Source organism: Amphiprion ocellaris, chromosome 16 (assembly GCF_022539595.1).
Source record: "Amphiprion ocellaris isolate individual 3 ecotype Okinawa chromosome 16, ASM2253959v1, whole genome shotgun sequence".
Lineage (NCBI taxonomy): Eukaryota > Metazoa > Chordata > Actinopteri > Pomacentridae > Amphiprion > Amphiprion ocellaris.
The window spans coordinates 18,576,298-18,596,532 of NC_072781.1; the positions used below are offsets into that span (position 1 = coordinate 18,576,298).

The following is a 20,235-nucleotide window of genomic DNA, read 5'->3' on the forward strand; positions in this document are numbered from 1 at the left end:
TCTTGTTAGTACATGATATAAATACTTAATGGAAGACTGTAGGGAAAGCACTGGAGAGAGGACAATGACCATCAGCAGACATTGCCCCCTCCCTTCCAGCTCTCTGTCTCTTCTCATAAAACAAGATACTCAGCTTGTTTTATCATTTTCACACCTCAATGCCAGCTTCCCTCTGGTGTGCACCATCTTAGAGGCACACAAGTGGAACAACCTTGTTCTATCCGTGATGGCTCCCCAGACAAAAACTGCAGTACGTCCTTATATAGTAATAGTTTTGGAGACCTGCCTCTTGAAAGGAACAATAGTTTCAGAGACTAGACACAAGGTTCTAAGGTTTAACTTTATTACACAAGCTATAAACATGACAATTTAAAAGCAATATACAGAACAAATGCACTTTTACTGCATCTATGTCTAATAGAAACTTCTTCCCATTTAAAAATTAAAATTTGCATTCAAGTTAACATGCACGCACACATGCAATTCAACCAGACCACAAAGTTATTTTAATCTTATATTTGAAAGCACACCCACACAAACAGGTACACAGGCACACATGAAAAGACAAATATCACAAGTATCCAAACATTAAAACATCTCTTCCAAACAAAGAAAAACATACATACATAATACCCTGACCTATATACCTGCTACACATCATTTTGGAGATCATTTCTGCTGAGCACCTGCTTTACATGTTTTACCTCAATATGAAAAAATCCACCAGTGGTTTCACACAATCACACTTTGATTAAGTAACATCAACGCTGCAGTCGTTTGCATTTACTTCTTTGCCTTTGGTTAACATTGTAAAGCCATTCCCATAGCCATAGTATTTACTTCTTATCAATCCCATTGCACACACAAGCTAATATATACATTACCACAGTAAACTATAACTAAAAATACAATAAAATTAGTCACAAATCAGCGTTGTGATTGCAGTGATTAAACTATTGAAAGCTCTTTGTTGTGGTTGTTTGGTATCTTTTTATTAAAAATTTGTTAGGCTACATTCAAGATAAAAAACAATAAACAATTTACTCTTAATTCTTAAACTGTACACAAGCATGACAATCAATAACTACAAAAATTATTTTTTAGACTTTAGTTCTTTTTTGTTTTTGTTTTGTTTTTTGCAATTTTCAGCACTGTATGAATACATTTAAGGCCACTGTGAAGTGCTGTACTTGTGAGAACACAGAAAGGAAGGACAGCATTGAAAACAGAGCTGACAGTGAGGTAGCAAAGAGGGAAGAAAGAACAGCCAACACCAAGTAGAAATGGCAGAGAGGAACAATGAAATGCCATAAAAAAGAAATTACTGTGAACTTGTGCAAGAATGTTGGTATTTCTCTAATAATTGAGGCTAAATCAGTATGGACTATTAAAGAGAGGTGAGCATTAGCTCTCTTTCACACCTGTGGTTAATTTTAAATATATTAACATATCTTGTTGTCTTTTAGTTCTGGGGATGTGCTGAAGTGGACAGTATATTACATTCGCATGGTTACCAAATAATCTTTGTTCATTTTATGGGAGCTTCCTTCTTTGACAGTTCCCACAATCAGCAAATATATATCGATGCACTTTCTATCACACAGTTCTGTGGTCAGTCTGCTTACGTCCACATACTAGGCCAGTGAGAGTAAGTTACAGGAAGCCTGCATTGAAAGTTCTTTGGGTTTTGAATTAAAAAAAGTGCACAGGTACTTGAAAGAACTAAATCAAATAAGTAAATGTTGGTTTAAACTGCACCAAAAGATGTGATAGGAGTCTAGCACTCTGAACATGCCATCCCTGCACAGGACAGGACTCCCATCCTCAATATTCTAGGCTCATCATAAGCAGCAGGCCTCACCAGGCCAGTGTACCTGATGGTCTGTGAGCCCTTTTCAGCGTTTGGATGGAATATCAAATACAAACCCGGCCAACGCCGTAACGCAAGCAGTCACATGCAGAAGTCCACTTTTGGCCTCCAGCTGTTGTTTCAGGTGGAAATGTTTTTGTAATCAAAAATGCAGTCCTTTTCCCTCCTGCGGTCCAGACAGCGTACAGACGACACTGCTGGCAGAGGTTATTGTGAGACAGCTCATAAGGACAACATTGCTCTGGAGACAGAGAGAAGAGGAAGAGAGGTGCAGGACTGTTTCCAGATCAGCAGTAAGAATGACGAATGACGTTTCACTCCTCTTTAAACCTGCAGGAAGTCTGGAGACTCAGGGATGGTGTCTGAAACACAAATGTGCGCATCAGTGAGAACATGCACATGCACAGAAGGTGGACATGCTGATGTGGAACATTAGATATGAAAGCATTTGCGTGTTTAAAATGACACTCACTGCCGGATATCTAACAGATCTTGTCAAAAGTCGAATGACAGCATTTCTATTTCCAAACCTCCTACTCCACAGAAGAGTACAGGAACACGCAGATAGATTTCACAGAATAAGAAGTGATTCACTGGAAACTCATTAAAAAGCAGAACAAAGAAGCCTTGAATCTAGGTTGCGACATGTTATAGATAACAAGGAAGTGCTGCTAGTTGAATTCCACTTAGATGAGGGTCAACAGGCCAAAAAATATGAAGAAGAAAGCTGAAGTGGGGCTTTCATCCACGTAACACGAAACCTTAGACAAGAAACCAGGCTGTGTACTTCTATAACATCTGTTGAAGGAAATGAGCTCTGGCAGGGAAAATCCACCTTGACAAATGTAAAGATATTGTTTTTTTGTTGAAGTTTTGACGGTTTTATCAATATTTTGACTTTTCTTTCAGAGGGGATACATTGCTGTAATTTGAAATGACATCAAGTAGTGAAGGTTTATTACTGTAAGAGGAGGTTTTCCTACTATGAACATTACACATAATGAGAATTCTATTTGGGCAGACAGTCCAAAACTGCAACAACTCGATGAGGGCTCAGTTGGTGAAATGACCTAGTTTTACATTATGTTTATTGTCATTTCCAGATCAGCTTCATTAATTTTTTCTGCTACTTGTATACATTTGAACAGTAAAATGGTTTTATAGATGTAAGTTTTAAAAGCTGCCCTTTGCCTGTCCTTTTCCCTGTACCATCTAAGGAGACGGGGCAATCCACCTCAGTATGCCTGGAATGTCTGCACAGGTGCCCCAGGAATCAGTAGAAAAACACACGGGACTGAACCCCTTAACCGTAACTAATGTTTCAGTATTATTTCAAGTTGAGTCAGAGAGAGTGGCTGAAGGGGCCATTAGTGGTAAATGAGAGTGCTGATGGGTGGAGAATGACTTGCGAGGGAGACAAGAGAAGAATTCAGAAGAAGACAGCATAAGGAGGTGGTTTCAGCTGTGTGGGTGGAGAAATTAAACCCTCTGCACAATATTTTTTCTGAGTCACATCAGACTCAACCCAGCTGTTTTGAGTGAGAGCGTGCAATTTTGCAGTCGAATGTGAGCTTCTTTCTGCAAAACACTTCCACCAAAATGCAGGATGTTTCAGCAGATGCGCACAAAGTCATGGTTTCTCCGTGACTGCATCAGAATATTTTACCATACAAAGTGTATATTCCGAAATGGGTACTTACAGAACTGTGTCCTTGTGTAATGCAGCTACATGTCACCAACATAGTGCATGCTCACTAGCCACGTAAATGAACTCCTCTAAGCCTTATATTGTTTTTTTGTGTGGTGGTATGACCCAGTGAGAGGTCCCTTCTATTAGTTTCTCTGTCTTGGCCTGAATACTTTCTGCCATGTGGCATGAGATATTATCATAATGTAGCTTTTGTGGGTGTCCTACCTTCTATTGGGAAGAACACATCACCATGCGTGGGAGGAGAAAGAGGTGTTCCTGGCTCAGACAACAGGTGTCGGCCTGTCTCAGAGGACTGCCGGGTCATGATTTGAGAAACAGTCCGGGTCTTTATCTGTGGCGATTCCCCGAGAAACACTGGGTTCTCATGTCCATGAGCCTCACTGAACACACAGATACACACAAGAAAGAGAAGTGTCCCAATGAGTAACATGTGACCTAATAAAGTCTTTCACAACTCATCTGTTGCTCAAGATATGTAGGAGCTGCATATTTGTCGTGTCTGTATTCTAGGAGTAATCATTGCTTTAATGTATGGTGTATGTTGCCTCATGGTGAACATCAAATATTACAGCAAAACAATTAGCAGTGGCCTGTGCACATACACATAAATTCCAGCAGGGAGCCGTACAACAGTCCCCCTGTTGTATGCCATAAAATTGTCTCCCTTTGTGTCATAAACTAATCCAGAAGATTTTCCTCAACATTCTCCCACTGGCACACAACATAGCAGCAGGCAAGCAAAGACTGAGACAAGTCCTTTTTTGTTGTTTACAGTAATGTAGTAATTTTGTTGACAGTAATTCAGGCAGTTGCGTTATTGATTACGAAAGATTATTGAAGCTGTGTGAAGATCTTTACGAGACAAAAGTTTGTCGCTATAACTTATTTGATCTAAAAACTTGGCTTGAATGAAGCTACCTATTGTGTGAGAAGTGTTGTGCCCATTGCACAGTAGCTGTGTTCTGAAAGTGCTCTGTGAGCTCAGCTGGCTGACAGACTGTGGGAAAGCTTACCTGTCCATCCTCACCAGCTCTTGTGCACCTGGGAGAAAGGAAACGGGAAATGGGCCATTGTGAGTGAATTGAAATGGAGCGGAACACTACAGATAGAGTGTGAATGTGCTTCCTACTGTGTGAAATACAGTTAATCCACCTCAGTGACAGGAAACATGTCCGACCAAACACTATGGGAAACCCACGGTGAGAGATTATATTTGACCCATAACATGCAGATGGAAATTTGTGTGTGTGTGTGTGTGTGTGTGTGTGTGTGTGTGTGTGTGTGTGTGTGTGTGTGTGTGTGTGTGTGTGTGTGTGTGTGTGTGTGTGTGTGTCTTTCTAGTTGTGTGTGCATGCTTCAGTAATACATACGTCTGCTTGACTGGGCGTTCTGCCTCTGTTTGTACACAAGCACCAGAATAAGAGGCAGAGAGAGCAGAGCCAAGATGCAGGCAGCTATGGCCAAGACCGCTGGCATGGTGCCTGGGGAGGCAACAAAGAGACTGTGAGTTAAATAAATAGAATAACTAGCCAGTCATCCATTGGCTATGAAGGCTTGAATAAGGTCTCATACCTCCAGTTGGTGTGGGATCCCAGACAGTACAATTCTGAGGTCCATTTCTCCCTGGAAAGAGACAATGTACACATTTTTTTCCTCAGACATATCAAAATTTAGCATTGGTTAAATGCAGCTGTTAGAGCTTTAATTTACAAATGTGTAGACCCAAATGCACACTGAAGGACAACATTATATAAATGAAAAATCCTACTTAGCTATTCATGTGTGATAGGTTTACTATATTCTGAGGCACTGCACATTCACAGCCACACGTTTGATGTCCTTACGTGGTGTAACTTGGAGAATAATGTGGCTGTGGGACTTCTGCACCAGCGAGCCATGCTTATGTTCCACCTTAAAGTCGAGGACCATGCAGCAATAGCGACCCTGGTCAGCGTGGGTCACGTTCTGCAGCACCACCCATAAGTTTTGCTCAGCATGCCCAAACTGCAATCCTGGCGGCAAGGTGTGGTTGCCATGGAAAGCCGTATTGCGTGGGCCCTCTCTTCCCGTGCAGTGCTGGTCGCTGTGGGGTGTGAAAAGCCAGCTGCGCCTCACAACATCACTGGGGTACAAAGTGGCACCTTTCTGGATACACACCAGTTTGGCGGTTGCACCCTCAGGACAGCTGTAGTACAGGTGGGGGGCAGAGACACCCAATGTGGGGTGGGAGTGGGACGTCTCACCTGTGGCTAGAAAGAAAAAAGACGAGACTTGTAGGCAACACAGATGAATTCCTTTCAGACTTCCTCCCTGGATATCATAAACATTCTACCAATCAAAGGCTTTAGTTCAAAGATACTAAAGTTTGTTTTCTAGCTGTGGCTAAATTTGTAGAGGAATTGTCATGCAGTGGAAATTATAAGAAGTGCCTGAGAAGCTCAACCCAGGGAAAAATCCCCTTTGTTTTTATATTACAGATGACAAAGAAGAACCAGAGGATAGAGGGGAGTATATTTAGTACAAATATTAAAGTCACAGTTGGCTAAGTTTATTTTGGTGGCAGCTGTTTTTTCTGAGGAAAAAAAAAATCTAAAACTGCACAAAAGACTGCTCATACTTATGTAGGTAGGTCATGATGTGTCTTGCAAACTTCCAACATTCTCTCAATTGTTTGGATACGAGAGACTAAAGTGTTATAAAGGTAAATAATTTCTGTTATTATTTGTATATGTTGTTGTAAATTACAGTTCCATTCAAATAATTCGGTGTCTAGAATTGAGCAAAGTGAAGTTCCTGCCTCGTACCACGAGTCATAACATAAATAACCACAGCAAGAAAAGTAATTATAGCAACTACCATTTTCAACATGGATTTGCAACCAAAGAACAACCATTTTTGTATCCTGTTTCCAGTGCTTCGTTGTTTTTTGTGCCTTTGGAACAACACAGTTTGTGGTTAGAAACAGAACATAGACTGCTGGCTAAAATAAATATGCTAACCTCCTGTGGGAGTTAAATTGGCTGTTCCTCTCTGTCAGCTACAGAAATACATCCAGGACTTCATGTGACATGTCTTTACCCATTACACTAGCAACAAACTGTAAATCTCACTGTTTGATCATTTTCTGCAACACCACTATTGCTGCTGTGGTATTATCAGCCAGTGATTGCAGTGAAATAACCAATTTGTTCTCAGAAGACGTTACAGTGACACAGATTATCTGCACATTTTCATGTACATTCAGGAAATCAACAAGACAGCTGTGAGACCAATTTTTTTCTTTACATATTGCATAAGCAGTGCTCCCTCTCTCTCTCTCTCTCTCTCTCTCTCTGTCTCTCTCTCACATTCTACTTTCAACCACATCCTGTTCTGACTTCTTCAGTGCAGCAGTGGAACGCAAGAATAAACTCTTTAATGTGTGCTTTGAATGATTATTTCATTGCTATAACACAGCAAAACAAACAGACCCTCAGGCGGAGGAGTTTGAATCCACTCTCTGAACCCCTCCTCAAAAAAAAAAAAACAATGCAAACACAACATATTCTATACAATGCGCCCACACAGTACATGACTCCAGTACACCCAACATGTGAAATAACAGAACAACTGTGTCGCTCTCTGGCTTTGTCTGCTTAAACAGATCATTACCACTCTTTGTCTTTGTCTTTGTCTGCAACAGATTGCAGTGTGGTTTAGCATCCAAGAATGCTTAGTGGTGCAAAGAGGACAGGAAGACTACGTGCAAGAGTGTGTGTGCATGCGAATCACAAGCATGTGTGGGGGTGGAGTACGGAGAAAGAGAAGTGTGCCAACAAATGCGTACACCTGCAGTGACACCACAAATCAAAGATTTTTACAAGTGTGGACGGTGTGATTAGAGGGTGGCCAGTGCCAGAGTTTCAGGAGTAGTCTTCCTTCCTGAGTCTTCCCGGCACACGAACACTCCTCCCACTCCTTCCCCTGTCTGACTCCTTCCTACTGAGAACTGAAGTGGAAGAGCTACAGCTGCTACAGCTGCTGCTGCTGCTGCTGCTGCTGCTGCTGTTTAGGCAGAGACTCTCAAGCAGGTTGCAGCTCAACCCACACACTGATCAGAAACTATGTCACTGGGGCTGATTTTCCCTACCAAATTTTTCATTAATAATTTGCAAATACACTACCAGTCAAAAGTTTGGACACACCTGTTAATTCAATGCTTTTTTGTATTATTTGTATTATTTTCTACATTGTAGATTAATACTGAAGATTAACACTTTTTGTTTACAACATAATTCCCTATGTATTCTTTTATAGTTTTGATGTCTTCGGTATTAATCTACAATGTATAAAATAATTAAATATAAAGCCTTGAATGAGAAGGTGTGTCCAAACTTTTGACTGACAGTGTATATTATCTATAAAAAGATTAGAAAACTGTTTAAAAAAAATAAATAAATAAATATATATATATATATATATATATATATATATATATATATATATATATATATATATATATATATATATATATATATATATATATATATATATATATATATATTAAAAAGCCCATCACTGCTTCCTAAATGAAAATAAGACATCAAATTGTTATGTCTGGCCAGTAGACTTAAACTCAAAATACTGACTTTAAGTTTGACAACATGGACTCATCGGATTTTGGCATTTTTGCTTGAAAAATGGCTTTAGTCATTACTGGATGATTGAAATAGTTGGGAGATTCATTTTCTTTAGAATTTTTTATGTATTTGTTTTTTGCTAAACCAACTGATACATTAACTAGTCATTGCAGCTCTAGATGTCATTGTAAGTGTATTCTTCCAGATTGGACTGCAACATGCTCAAAAGGTTAAGGTCATAGAGAACTGTGGTAGCAACCTTGTGTGATTCTAGTAGATCTAACTATGAACTGTCCACTGGCTGTTTTAATGCCGATGCACCGTGCAAGAGAGACTTTCAGGTCAGCTAGAACTTAATGAGGAAGCTCATAAATTGTTTCAGTTTAAATGTCAGTACTAGCTTTGAGTGGTTGGTTTGGACTCAGCTGGGCATGAAATGCAGAAGCTGAACTATCAGCAACCTTTGCTCTTTGATTAGTTGTGTATGTTTGTGTGTAAAATATGTGTGCATCCTTTGTGTGTTTCAGACTGTGAGATCCATGCTGCTGAACTCTGCACTAAACATTGTGCACTAAGAAAACCAATAGGAAGACCAGGGAGGGTGATTAAAGTGAAACTGTTATCCCCCGGCTGTTCCTGCCTGCCTGGTGGGACAATAGGAGGGGAAGACCTTCTCCTCTCCTGTTTCACACCCACCCTGCCTTTCTCCCTGCCCTTCTTTTTGACAGCTCAGTCTGCCTTTTTTGCCCAATTTACACAAGTGAATAATATCTGGCAAAGGAAAGAGAGGAGAGAGTTTTTCTGTACAATATTCCTCAGGTTTTGAGACTAGCGAGCCAAACGTTACCTCAGTTATATTTCAGATATCCCTTTCTGACAAGACCAAACTTTGCTAGAGAGAAATGAATATCATTGATCTTATTACATGGTGTTTACTACAGTGTCAGCATTACATCCTGCCTTGATGTGGCTGCAAACCAGGTGAAAGCAGGCCGCAGAATTTGCCTGTATCTGGAACAGACAAGATTTCTTTCTCTTGTATATACCAGGCATCTGCGGTTTGGCTCTATTGTAGATCTACGTTTCCTCCTGTGATCTCTGTTCTCAAGGATCCTGATGGCCCCTGAGGGTCCCGAAACAGGCGCTCCTTTGTTTTAAGACTGAATGCCACCTGTTTAGGACATGTTGCCACTGACAGCTTTCTTTTATTCAGACAAGGAGCATAGCCTGTTTGAACTGATTAAAACATTTTTTTTCTGCTGAAACTTAGACTAAACTTCTGTGAGGTTGTGCAGCTTTTTGATACTCTTTTGTATTAAACAGATTCGAATACAACACTGATACATCCTCCTGGTACACCGCGTAGGGAACATACCTCACTGGTAGATCTGGTATTTTTTGACTTGCATAAATTCTCTACTTGTCTACAAGTGCTGCTTCCCGACACACACTTCAGACCCCACCCTTTTCACACCTACTGTAATGGTAATGATTGTCCAACCCGGCAGGACGTTAACCCCCTCCTACACCAAAAGTTACAGAGTTTCAGTTGTGTGTTCTGGCATAACAGAGCAAACAGTGGTAACTTTTAGCAACAGGATGTGTTCAAATGTGGCTCTGAGATACTACCTAGTCACAAAAGGAAGTAGTAAAGGGTCGTGTAGTACAAGTCATCACGTTCAGGGATTCATGACATTTGCTGATAATAATTTGCTGTGTGTCAGTACTACCAGTTTGTGATAAATTCCTATTAACATTGTGTCTACAACTCGGTCTGAGTCTTCTTCATCTTCTAAATTAACTTAATAAATTTAGGGACATAAAGGGTTGTGTAATGAACAACTCTTAACATAATGCGTAATGAAAGTTTTGTAAGCACGTTGACAACACAGTTACAACATCAGTTCTTCATTTTTACCAAAGCAACAACGCAGCTGAAATGTCATTCTGAAAGTGTAAATGGGCTTTTTTGTGCTTTTGAAACAGTAAAAGTGCATTTTTTTTTACATAATTTTAACAAATTTACTGAATTATCAACTACTTTGCCTGATTCCTCTCTTTTTCGTGGTTCCCGCTTTCCTTTAATTTTCATACCATTAAGATCTTAGATCTTAATAACCAAAGCACATTAGGTTACAGTTTTTGTTGCTGTGACTACAAGCAGAGTCAAGACTCTATCAACATTAGTCAATGCTGTGTCCCTGTGCTGTTCAAAGTACCACCAGTGTGGCAAACAAACCCTGAACAGCAGTTTGGAGGCCACATGCTCACCACATGTTACGCATGATTACAGCTATGATTTTGGAATGTAAAAAGATGACTATCAGAAAATTCACACAAGAACACGGGGGCTCCCCCTCCTCCACTGTCTTCTTATTACTAATGCACATGCTGTATGTGCCCACACAACTGTTACTGCCCATTTCCCCCTGGTCAGGCCTGTTCCTGTCAATGAGATTGACCATGGAAACCAGCAACCTAATGAAGACTTATTCATTTAGAACAGGAGATCAATGTGAGTTCTGCCACAACAGGAGGAGAAAGCCAAGAAGGAGTAAGCGCTCACATCCTGTGCAGTTCACTGACCATTTTTGAATGTGCCATTGTCCTCTGTAGGGAGCTAAATGCTTATCTAAACTGAGAGGAAAAAAGAGCCACTGATTATTGCCCTGTTTTTCTCCAGTCATATTTTGCTGCGTAGAAACCCATTACTGGCAGTGGCACAAACAGCTGTTTTCATCATAGGCAGAAAGGAAGGAAACTTCCTACAATGAAGACATAACAGGGCTGAAAGGAGGGTACTGCGGAGTTAAGTTTAAGTCTTCTGGGTCTCTCAGTTTCACGGGCCTGCATGAATAATTCAGAAACACTGTATGTATACATCACATAGGTCAAATATGAGCCACTAAATTCGCTTTTGATGTGTTCTTAATTATCTACAAACACTCCAAATCACAACATGCTCTGAGTCATTTTTTGCTGTCCAGGATGAGTCAGCCTGAAGTTTAAAACATCTCTATTGCCTTTTGACGGGCTTATCTCCTGAGCTTATCTAAATAGACCAAATCCTAAAGCCGAAAGCTGATAACCTCCAAAGTTTTCCGCAGCGTTTGAAGTGCAGCCTCCTGCCAACAGCTGCTTCTCCTCTGTCCTCCTGCGTCAGTTGCCTGAACTTCAAGCAATACCAAAGTCCTTGGGAAAAAAACCTTCATTTTATAACAACTCCCATGATAACGTGTGGGATTCCTATGAAAATAAAGCGGATAAGTTACAGTATGTAAAACTATCTTGCGCTTTTTCACACAGCTCTCGTTTTGGAGATTTTTTTTCATGCACAAGCGTTGACCACTTTTACGCACTCGTAAGTCTAAAATTGCCGACGGCCACTCACTAGTTTGCGGCTGAGTTTAAGGTGGATTTACACTTCACTACATCCCAGGGGAGGGGCTTTAAAACAGCTTCGCACCAGATGTTCTGCCTCAAAACAACAACAGCATCAGACCAACCCTGTAAAGCTCTAAATATGCCCCAACCGAACATTTTTGCGGGGATAAAATTTCCGTAAAATAACGTGCGTAAAATGACGACTCTTTCTGAAAAAATATGAGGGAAGGACACAAAAAGTGAAGGAAAACTGATTAAAATAACAAAATAGCAACGATATACACAGTTTCTGTACGCAGTAATTTCACCAAGGGCTTCCATCAGGCCTGTCATCGGTCTTCTCAAACAACACACGCACTGTGGACACATGAAGTTCCTACTGAAGCTCAACAGACCAAGTAAAGCCTAGTTACACATTTACAGGAGCTTGGTTTTCTTCTTTTATCACCCCCAAATCCTCCTCAGTCTTTGTCAATCGACTTTCCGTTGCGTAAAAACTGTTCGCCATCAGTGACTTCGATAATTTGTTTGGTCACTAAAACACAATTGACCACAAGTTGACACACGCCCGGATGAGCCAGTTTAACAAGTCCGAAGAAGGATGTATGTCAGAGTGATTGTTCGTGCTTACCTGCAGCTACGGAAAACACTGCAGAGAGAAACCAAAGCATGCTCTTGTCTCCCCAAACTGATGTCCGGCGATGTAATCCCCTCTCCATGGCTTTGTGGATTTCAAGAAGAAGAAAAAAAAGTAGCAGAGCTGTGTTTGACTCAGGTTGTGATCAACTATCTCTTCAAGCTGCCTGCACGCAACTTTTTCCCATTTACACTTAAACTGAGCAGATTCTCTGAACCAAAAACACCACGAGGGGGGTGACAGTTCCTTGTTTGTTGCTCTCTAACTTTAAGCCTTGTGAGTTTTAAAGCGCCAAAGCAACGTGGTACACGGAGTCAAAACGCTCCTCCCCTACTGTCAGTCTCTGTCTCGCTCTCTTTCTCTCTCTCTCTGTCTCTCTGTGTGCCCCACCCTCACAGCAAAGCACTGATGAACCAAATTTGTGCAACAACAAATAGTGCACAAATACAAAACCTGCCCAAAGTCGCCACCTGGATTTAACTGAACAAATAGGTAAGAGCCTTCCATTGGATAATTACTGCAGTGATGAATATGTTTCAGCTGCAACAACTTATTTAACTCTAGCTGATGCAGTGAGGAACTTCTCATTTCTTAAACAACCATGTTGGAAGACATATCCTGTGGTCATGGAAATGATGTTGATTCAGAAGGGTGAAATTATTGACCTGCTTCAACCAAAGAAAACAACTAGGGAGATGTCAGAAACTTTTAAAATCGTGTTCAGAACCATCCAACGCATTATTAAAACCTGGAAGGATAGTGGAGAACCATCATCTTCAGGGAAGAAATCTGGTGGTCATGTGGTCTGATGAGCCCGGATTTACCCTGTTCCAAAGTGATGGGGGCATCAGGGTAAGAAGAGAAGCAGATGAAGTGATGCCAGTCAGCCAGTCGTCCTCCTCGTCCGGCCGCGGCTCGCTGCCTCCAGCTGGTTATACTGGGAACCAGTCGCAGGGAGTCGATGCCAATCCGGCCGTCTGCTCTTCCCCCGACGCCATGACCGACAACGAACTCAACAACCATCATCTTCAGACGAACTCATCAACCAGCATCATGGCTGGTGTCTACAAGCCTGTGGGAGTTAGGGTTATGATCTAGGGTTGGTCAGGTTCAGCAATGTTATGTTCCCAAAGAATGAGGTCAGCTGACTACCTAAGTATGCTAAAAAATACCAGGTCTTTCCATCAATGGAGTTTTTCTTCTCTGATGGCACGAGCATTTACCAAGATGACGATGCCAGGATTCATGGGGCTCACATTGTGAATGAGTGGTTCAAGGAGCATGAGACATCATTTTCACACATGGATCAGCCTCCACAGAGTCCAGACCTCAGCCCCATTGAGAATCTTTGGGATGTGCTGGCAAAGATTTTGTCCAACTCTCCCATCATCAGCACAAGATCTTGGTGAAAAATGAATGCATCTCTGAAAAGAAATAAATGCTGTGACATTGCAGAAGCTTATCGAAACGATGCAACGGCGAATGTGTGCCATTTTCAAAGCTAAAGGTGGTCCAACGAAATATTAGTGTGCAACTTTTTTTTTGGACAGGCAGTGTACGTTCCCCACCTGTGCACACTTATCTCCAGATAACCATTTAGAAACGTGATGCAAAATGTGACAGGTATTTCGACGTTTTAGTATTGTGCTTTTATCTTGTTGCTGATGATGCAATCTGCTAGAGATGACCAGGCTTTTTGTCTCTAGTAGAGACTGCTCTCCAAAAGCACTGAATGCTACATTTCCCATTATGCACATTTAATTGTCTTTCAACTCTTGCAAGCACCAGTCAGCCTTTGTCATTCACTCTGACCAACAGCTTCACATTTATTACAAACTGAAATGTCTATAAAAATTAAACTGCTTGGAAGACATACTAGGTCCAGTTAATTACGCTCATACGTTCATAATGAATGCCATCGGGGTTTTGACTAAATATTAACAGGAGTGGACTTTTAGTTTGTTGCTTCCAGCCATCTGACGGAGTCTTTCCTCTGAGTTTATTATATACCTGTAGAATACAAGATGCATTTGAGAGGCTCTAAAGCTTGTGCACATTTACAGTCGTGGAACAAAAGCAGTAAATTCATCACATGTACTTTTCTTTACCTCAGACAGGTGAGCTGTTACAGAGTCGCAGTTTATCAGCTGCAGCTAAATCATTGCTTACATAGCAGATGTAGGCATATATTTATTTCATTGTTGATAAAGAAGAAGCAAGATTTTTACTGTTTTGGAAACCATAAATAAACTTGGCTTTTAGTTATATGGACAGTTTGCTATTATCTTAGATTTAGTCTTTTGGTCTTTAGGGTATTGTCATGCATTATACATCACTTGGTGTCCATATGACAAAATTGAAGTAAAAGTGACTTCCCACCTTTGTTCCAAAAATGGCCCGTGAAAGTTCTGCAAAGTTCTACTAACATTTTCAGTCAGACGTTTTCTTTTAGTTCACTTGATGTTCTTTTTGAAGTTAGGATAATTAAAGACGTTCTAAAAATGTTAACAATAAATAACACTGTTAGACCATTTTCTGTTCTGTTACTGATATCTCACTTACAGGAATGTTGTAAAATGTTTCTTAGGTCTGTTTAACACCTGAAACACCATTTTTTGAATGTTGTTGGAAAACATTTTTCTTTTGATATTATGCAACATTGTGAAAATGTTTTATCCAAGAATATTCTATAATGCATTCCCTCTGCAATATTCTAAAATGTCTCAGAGCACTGCAGGAAGAATGTTTTTTAATAAATCACATTACAAGAACATTTTATAAAAAATCATATCGGGCCTTGAAATCATCTGGAAAAGATTCTTTTGAATGTTGCTTTGAGAACATTTTTCATTTTTGTCATGGGGCATAATCTGTGTTCCTGACAACGTCCTCCAAGCTTCTTCTGGATGTCGCCGCTATACCTTAGTTCACTTTTAAACTCATTGGAACATTGAAATGAAAATGTTAAAAATTAGGTTCAACATTATATTAAAACGTATTAATATTGATAGTACTTTTAGATAATGTTAGCCGATGTTGTAGGAACATTCCCCGCTGTGAATGACAGAATTCAAACACTTTAACAGACAGATCAAGCTACTAATGTCACATATCCCATGGCTAAAAAGGTATTAAAGTGGTAGAATAAAAATCTGTGCACTTTATGGTTTGACTTGGCTAATATTGAGTTAAAGTTTTTACAATTTGTTCACACAAAAATGAATAGAGTATATTTTCCATTAAATGAAGCTACAGTGTTGTTTGAACGACTACAAGGTGAGTTTTGTTTTCATTATACTGTAAAATTATAACCGCCACTGCAACCACTGCTGCCTGAGGGGGTGAATCAGTGGGTTCATCTGTTTACTGGCACTGGGTGGAGAACTTGCAGGTTGCACTGGTGGAGCAGGAATTTACTCAAACTTCTGTGCAGTGATACTTTTACTTTTGCTTATGTGTCAGAATCTTTCAGTGGTCTGATGAAGTGTTTTTTGTTTTTTTTTTTTTTTTTTTTAGTTTGCAGAGCTGTTTTTCTCCCACTTCACTTACATTTAATGTTTTGAATTTTCCCAGAGTGAGTAGATGAGATGACAAGGAATCAGGGCTCTTGGCCAACTTGTAGCCTCTTCTCTTCGCCTCACTGGCACTTAAGTTTTCCCTTTTGGTTCTCGCAAGATATTTTCTCAACAAACTGTGCTGCTGGGTTTGGTCCCAGTCACCGATGGTAAATGAATCCAGAATATCACATGCCACATATGGCCACCATAGAAGAGCTCCAGCAGATAATCTTATGAACACACTGAAAGTTCGTAGTGCTCACTGAGACTCCTGCTATGTGCTTGAGATTTGTTCCCTAATAGAATTTTAAATCATGACAGAATCTTTCAACATTACAATGAATGGGCCCCAGGTTCAAATTATACTCACTTGCAGGCCCAGGTGGCACTTAAGCTGGAAGAAAATCTAATTCTGTATTATGAGTAAGATTAATAAAACAAGAAAAGCACTCAGAGCGCAGTATTCCGCCAAGGCTGCTCAGTCGTCATATGACTTCCGACGTATATGTCTGCAGCGGCGGATTTGAAGTAGGATCGCAATCATGTGAGCAGGCAGCTGTCATAGCGTTCACTTGTTGTCATAGTTACAGTGATGCCGTGCCGCTATCTCACAATGATACAGAAATCTTTAACAAATCCGTGGATCCAAACTATAAGCTGCATCACTGCCAAAATCTAATCAGGTGGTCCTTGTGTCACTTCTGACCTTCCCTGCACATTTCATCCAAAGCAGTTATTCTGTTTTTGAGTAATGTTGCACACAGACAGATTCACAGATTAACAGAAGGACAAACATATTGTCACATGACTCCACCGCATTCCTTGGCGGTGTAATAAATCAAAGAATCAATACAGCTGTAAAAATCTTCTCATGCTTCTTTATTTCTAATACAGACATCAACCACCATCTATGTTCGCATTGTGGATGAGAATGATAATGCCCCGGAGTTCCCTGAGGAGGAGTACATCACAGACCTGAGTGAGGGACCAGAGACGGTGGGTGCCACCATCGCCACGGTAACCGCCATTGATCCAGATGAGGGTCTGAACGGCACCTTGCGATATGCCATCGCTCACGGCAACCTTATCCAGACTTTCCGCATCGACAGCATCACGGTAAACACATGACAACTGCTATTGTATGGTAGAGATACAAGCAACAACGAGAAAAGAAGTGAACTTTCTGTGTGTGATGTGTGTTTTTAGGGGAGAATTACTGCTGTAAAGGAGCTGGACTATGAGATCAGCAACGGACATTATACTCTGGTTGTCACAGCGACGGATCAGTGTCCATACCCTGCTCTTCGCTTGACATCTAGTACAACAGTAATGATGCACTCTCTTTATATTTAAATTTACTGACATAATGCACGCACATCCTCCAATATGGACCAGTATCAGTCTTGTATATGTTAACACTGCATGTGTAAAATCAGAGTAGTGTAGTTATCAATATCAGTCAGCTCTCCCTCTCCTTGCTTAGGTGCTGGTGAACGTCTTAGATGTGAATGACGTGACACCCACTTTCCCCAAACCCTATGAGGGGCCCTTCGAGGTGACTGAGGGGCAGCCGGGGCCTCGGGTGTGGACTCTCAGAGCCAGTGATGAAGACTCTGGGCTCAACGGCAAAGTGGAGTACAGCATCACCGGTGGAGATTACCAGAGTCAGTATCAGATGACTTTTTTTGTAGCGATAGTGAGATATTATTAAATTCTTTCTATGTATCTCTGAGCTTCTCTCTGTGCCTCCCTATCAGACGAGTTCACGGTTTCCCCAGTGGAGGGAGAGCTTCGGGTGAGGAAGGGTGTAGAGCTGGACAGGGAGACCACAGCATTCTATAACATCACCGTCACAGCCCGGGATCTGGGAACGCCGTCTCGCAACAGCTCGGTTGGCCACGAAACTCAACACTCTCACACGCAAGCGGGCACACACTCTCACATATCCTCTTGAACAATCAGGATCTTGCCAGCTTCACTTCTGTAATGTCATTTAGCTTGTATACACACAGGACTCTTCAGTTTCACAGATGCATAGATAGTTTCTTAGGTGACTTAAACACTGCCAGAATGCTTTAAAAACAGCACCACAACCACAAATTTTGCTACTCTACTGAATCTATTATTTTCATGTCGCCTACAGAGCTAAAACATTATAACAGCTGCTTATTTTGATGAGTTAATAAGGAGTTATGTGGCTTCTTTCTTAAGAATTCATCAAAAAGAGGAAGAACACTGTTCTGGGTCTGTTTAACACTTTGCAGTTCTTTGTTCAATTTTCATCGTCAAAATCAACCAAATGAAAAATGGGTTTGAAACTTTCCTTATCCATTTATTTGATTATTTCTCAAATGGATAATCATCTCTGTTTAGTTTTTATTAGTTCAGGTTTGGGTTGTTGCTTCAGAATTAGAATTTAAAAAATGACACAGTATTCTTTATTTCCATATCTGGGTTTTAGGCTTGTGGTTAGACTGTACCATTTCGTTCCCAGGGGAGTCTACAGCGAGCCACAGACACAGTAGTGAAACCACTTTTTGTATTATACAGTACATCTGACAATGCCAGAATGTATCAACTATATTATGTTTTAAGCATTTATAAAATTTATAGACATGTGGAATTTAATGCTATTATATCAATTTTGTCTTTATATTTATATTTATTTGAGGGATGTAACTCTATGCTTAACATGAACAGCAATAACAATATATTGACCTAAAGCTCCAGTCTGAAAAATATTCACAAAAATGAAAGCACTCTCCCTAAACAGGGTAGCTGGTAAATTATTGCAAGGTTGGATGTGGCATACTTTACATAATATATATCAAATGTGGTTGCCCCGCTGCGTCATGGCTGGCTGTGGTTCCTCTGGGTGTAAATGGTAAAGTCAAACCAGACTTGAATTGAATAGCTTTGGTTTGAAATGTTGCCACTTGTTCTCTTTAGGTGGTGGTGGGGGTCTACGTCCTGGATATCAATGATAACGACCCAGTCCTCCTCAACCTGCCTTTCAACACGAGCGTGAGTGAGGGCGCCCCCATACACACCTCTGTGGCCAGAGTCCGTGCTCGAGATGCCGACAGCGGACGTAACGCACTGCTCACTTATAACATCACTGGTGGCAACCGGGATGGAGCCTTCTACATCAATGACACAGTGAGAGAAATGAACGATGTTGTTGTTACTAATGTGGTGTAGCTGGGGGAGGTGGTAAAAAATGAGAGCATGGCAGTGCAAGCTCCTGTATTTGATCACACATTAGGCTGTCAGCTTAACCCGAGTTAAGACAGGTGTTCCTGCCTGCTTTCATCTATAGTCAGCACTCTACACTTGTACAGTCTTGCTACAACACTGCTAATGCTGGCAGCATACACATTTGTAAATTTTAAGCATTATCACCAGTTAATATGGCATATTCTGTAAAAAAGAGTGAATATACATAAGCAGCAGAATTATAACGATATGCACAGTGGATAAGTTGTATTTAAAACATCAAAAATAGATCTTTAAACACCCGCATGACTTGCCTTCTCCTCCCTTCTGTATCTCCCAGACAGGTGTGGTGCAGGTGAACAGACCACTGGACAGAGAGCGAGTGGCTGAGTACAGACTCACCATCACTGCCAAAGACAACCCCGAGAACAGCCACATCTCTCGGAGGGTAATGCCACTCTCCTGTGCACTTGTACTGCAAGCGTTCGCACATGACTACATACACAGTCTGCCAGAGAAACCACTGAAACAATCGTAAGGTACAGTCAGTGATACAAAACATTGTGGCTTTTCAAGAAGTCTTTCCACGAATCCCAATCAATGGTCAGTGTTGCAAGTTTTTAAGTGCACTGACCAGTTTTGCACCAGTTTATCAGCAAAATTTAACAATATATATACACTACCGTTCAAAAGTTTGGGGTCACCCAGGCAATGTCATGTTTTCCATGAAAATCACTTTTATTCATGTGCTAACATAATTGCACAAAGGGTTTTCTAATCATCAGTTAGCCTTTCAACATGATTAGCTAACACAATGTAGCATTAGAACACAGGAGTGATGGTTGCTGGAAATGTAGATATTCCATTTAAAATCAGCCATTTCCAGCTAGAATAGTAATTTACCACATTAGCAATGTCGAGACTATATTTCTGATTAATTTAATGTTATCTGCATTGAAAAAACTGCTTTTCTTTCAAAAATGAGAACATTTCTAAGTGACACCCAAACATTTGAACAGCTGTGTATATGGACCGACCCACTGATTTAAATGGATTCTTTATGTCTGTATAATAATATATGTGTGCAGGATTTTGTACTTATTTTTGCACAAGAAGTTTATGTTAGAGAGTTGCATTATTCTATGATATGTAAAGAGATAGAAGGGTTTATGCAGGTGTCTGGTGATTTAGCCTGATAACCTGTTTTGATTTTAACTGCTAGGGCCCTATCTTACATGCAT

The 20,235-nt window shown here is 40.6% G+C and overlaps 2 protein-coding genes across 3 annotated transcripts in view; one reads left to right on the forward strand and one right to left on the reverse strand.

Annotated features, from left to right (window-relative positions):
• Positions 1-20,235, forward strand: part of cdh23 (cadherin-related 23) — a 203,543-nt gene that overhangs the window by 168,871 nt on the left and 14,437 nt on the right. For both annotated transcript variants that reach the window (XM_035955484.2, XM_055018533.1), the window contains exons 37-42: positions 16,673-16,894; positions 16,985-17,104; positions 17,262-17,442; positions 17,536-17,669; positions 18,728-18,937; positions 19,335-19,442. In XM_035955484.2, coding sequence (XP_035811377.1) covers positions 16,673-16,894; positions 16,985-17,104; positions 17,262-17,442; positions 17,536-17,669; positions 18,728-18,937; positions 19,335-19,442 — 975 coding nt within the window. The remainder of the gene's footprint in view (positions 1-16,672; positions 16,895-16,984; positions 17,105-17,261; positions 17,443-17,535; positions 17,670-18,727; positions 18,938-19,334; positions 19,443-20,235) is intronic.
• On the reverse strand, positions 322-12,536 carry vsir (V-set immunoregulatory receptor). Its single transcript, XM_023286346.3, has 7 exons — positions 12,216-12,536; positions 5,426-5,830; positions 5,154-5,204; positions 4,952-5,062; positions 4,595-4,622; positions 3,786-3,961; positions 322-2,232 (listed from the first exon to the last, which is right to left on the reverse strand). Exons 1-7 carry the CDS (start codon positions 12,301-12,303, stop codon positions 2,195-2,197), a joined length of 897 nt encoding a protein of 298 aa, XP_023142114.1. The 5' UTR covers positions 12,304-12,536; the 3' UTR covers positions 322-2,194.

Coding starts and splice junctions, on each gene's coding strand:
- vsir (XM_023286346.3), bottom strand. CDS start 12,303: ATGGAGAGGGGATTACATCGCCGGACATCAGTTTGGGGAGACAAGAGC. Junction 5,063..5,153: donor GGATCCCACACCAACTGGAG/GTATGAGACCTT, acceptor TTGCCTCCCCAG/GCACCATGCCAGCGGTCTTG. Junction 2,233..3,785: donor TGTGTTCTTCCCAATAGAAG/GTAGGACACCCA, acceptor TTTGTGTTTCAG/ACACCATCCCTGAGTCTCCA.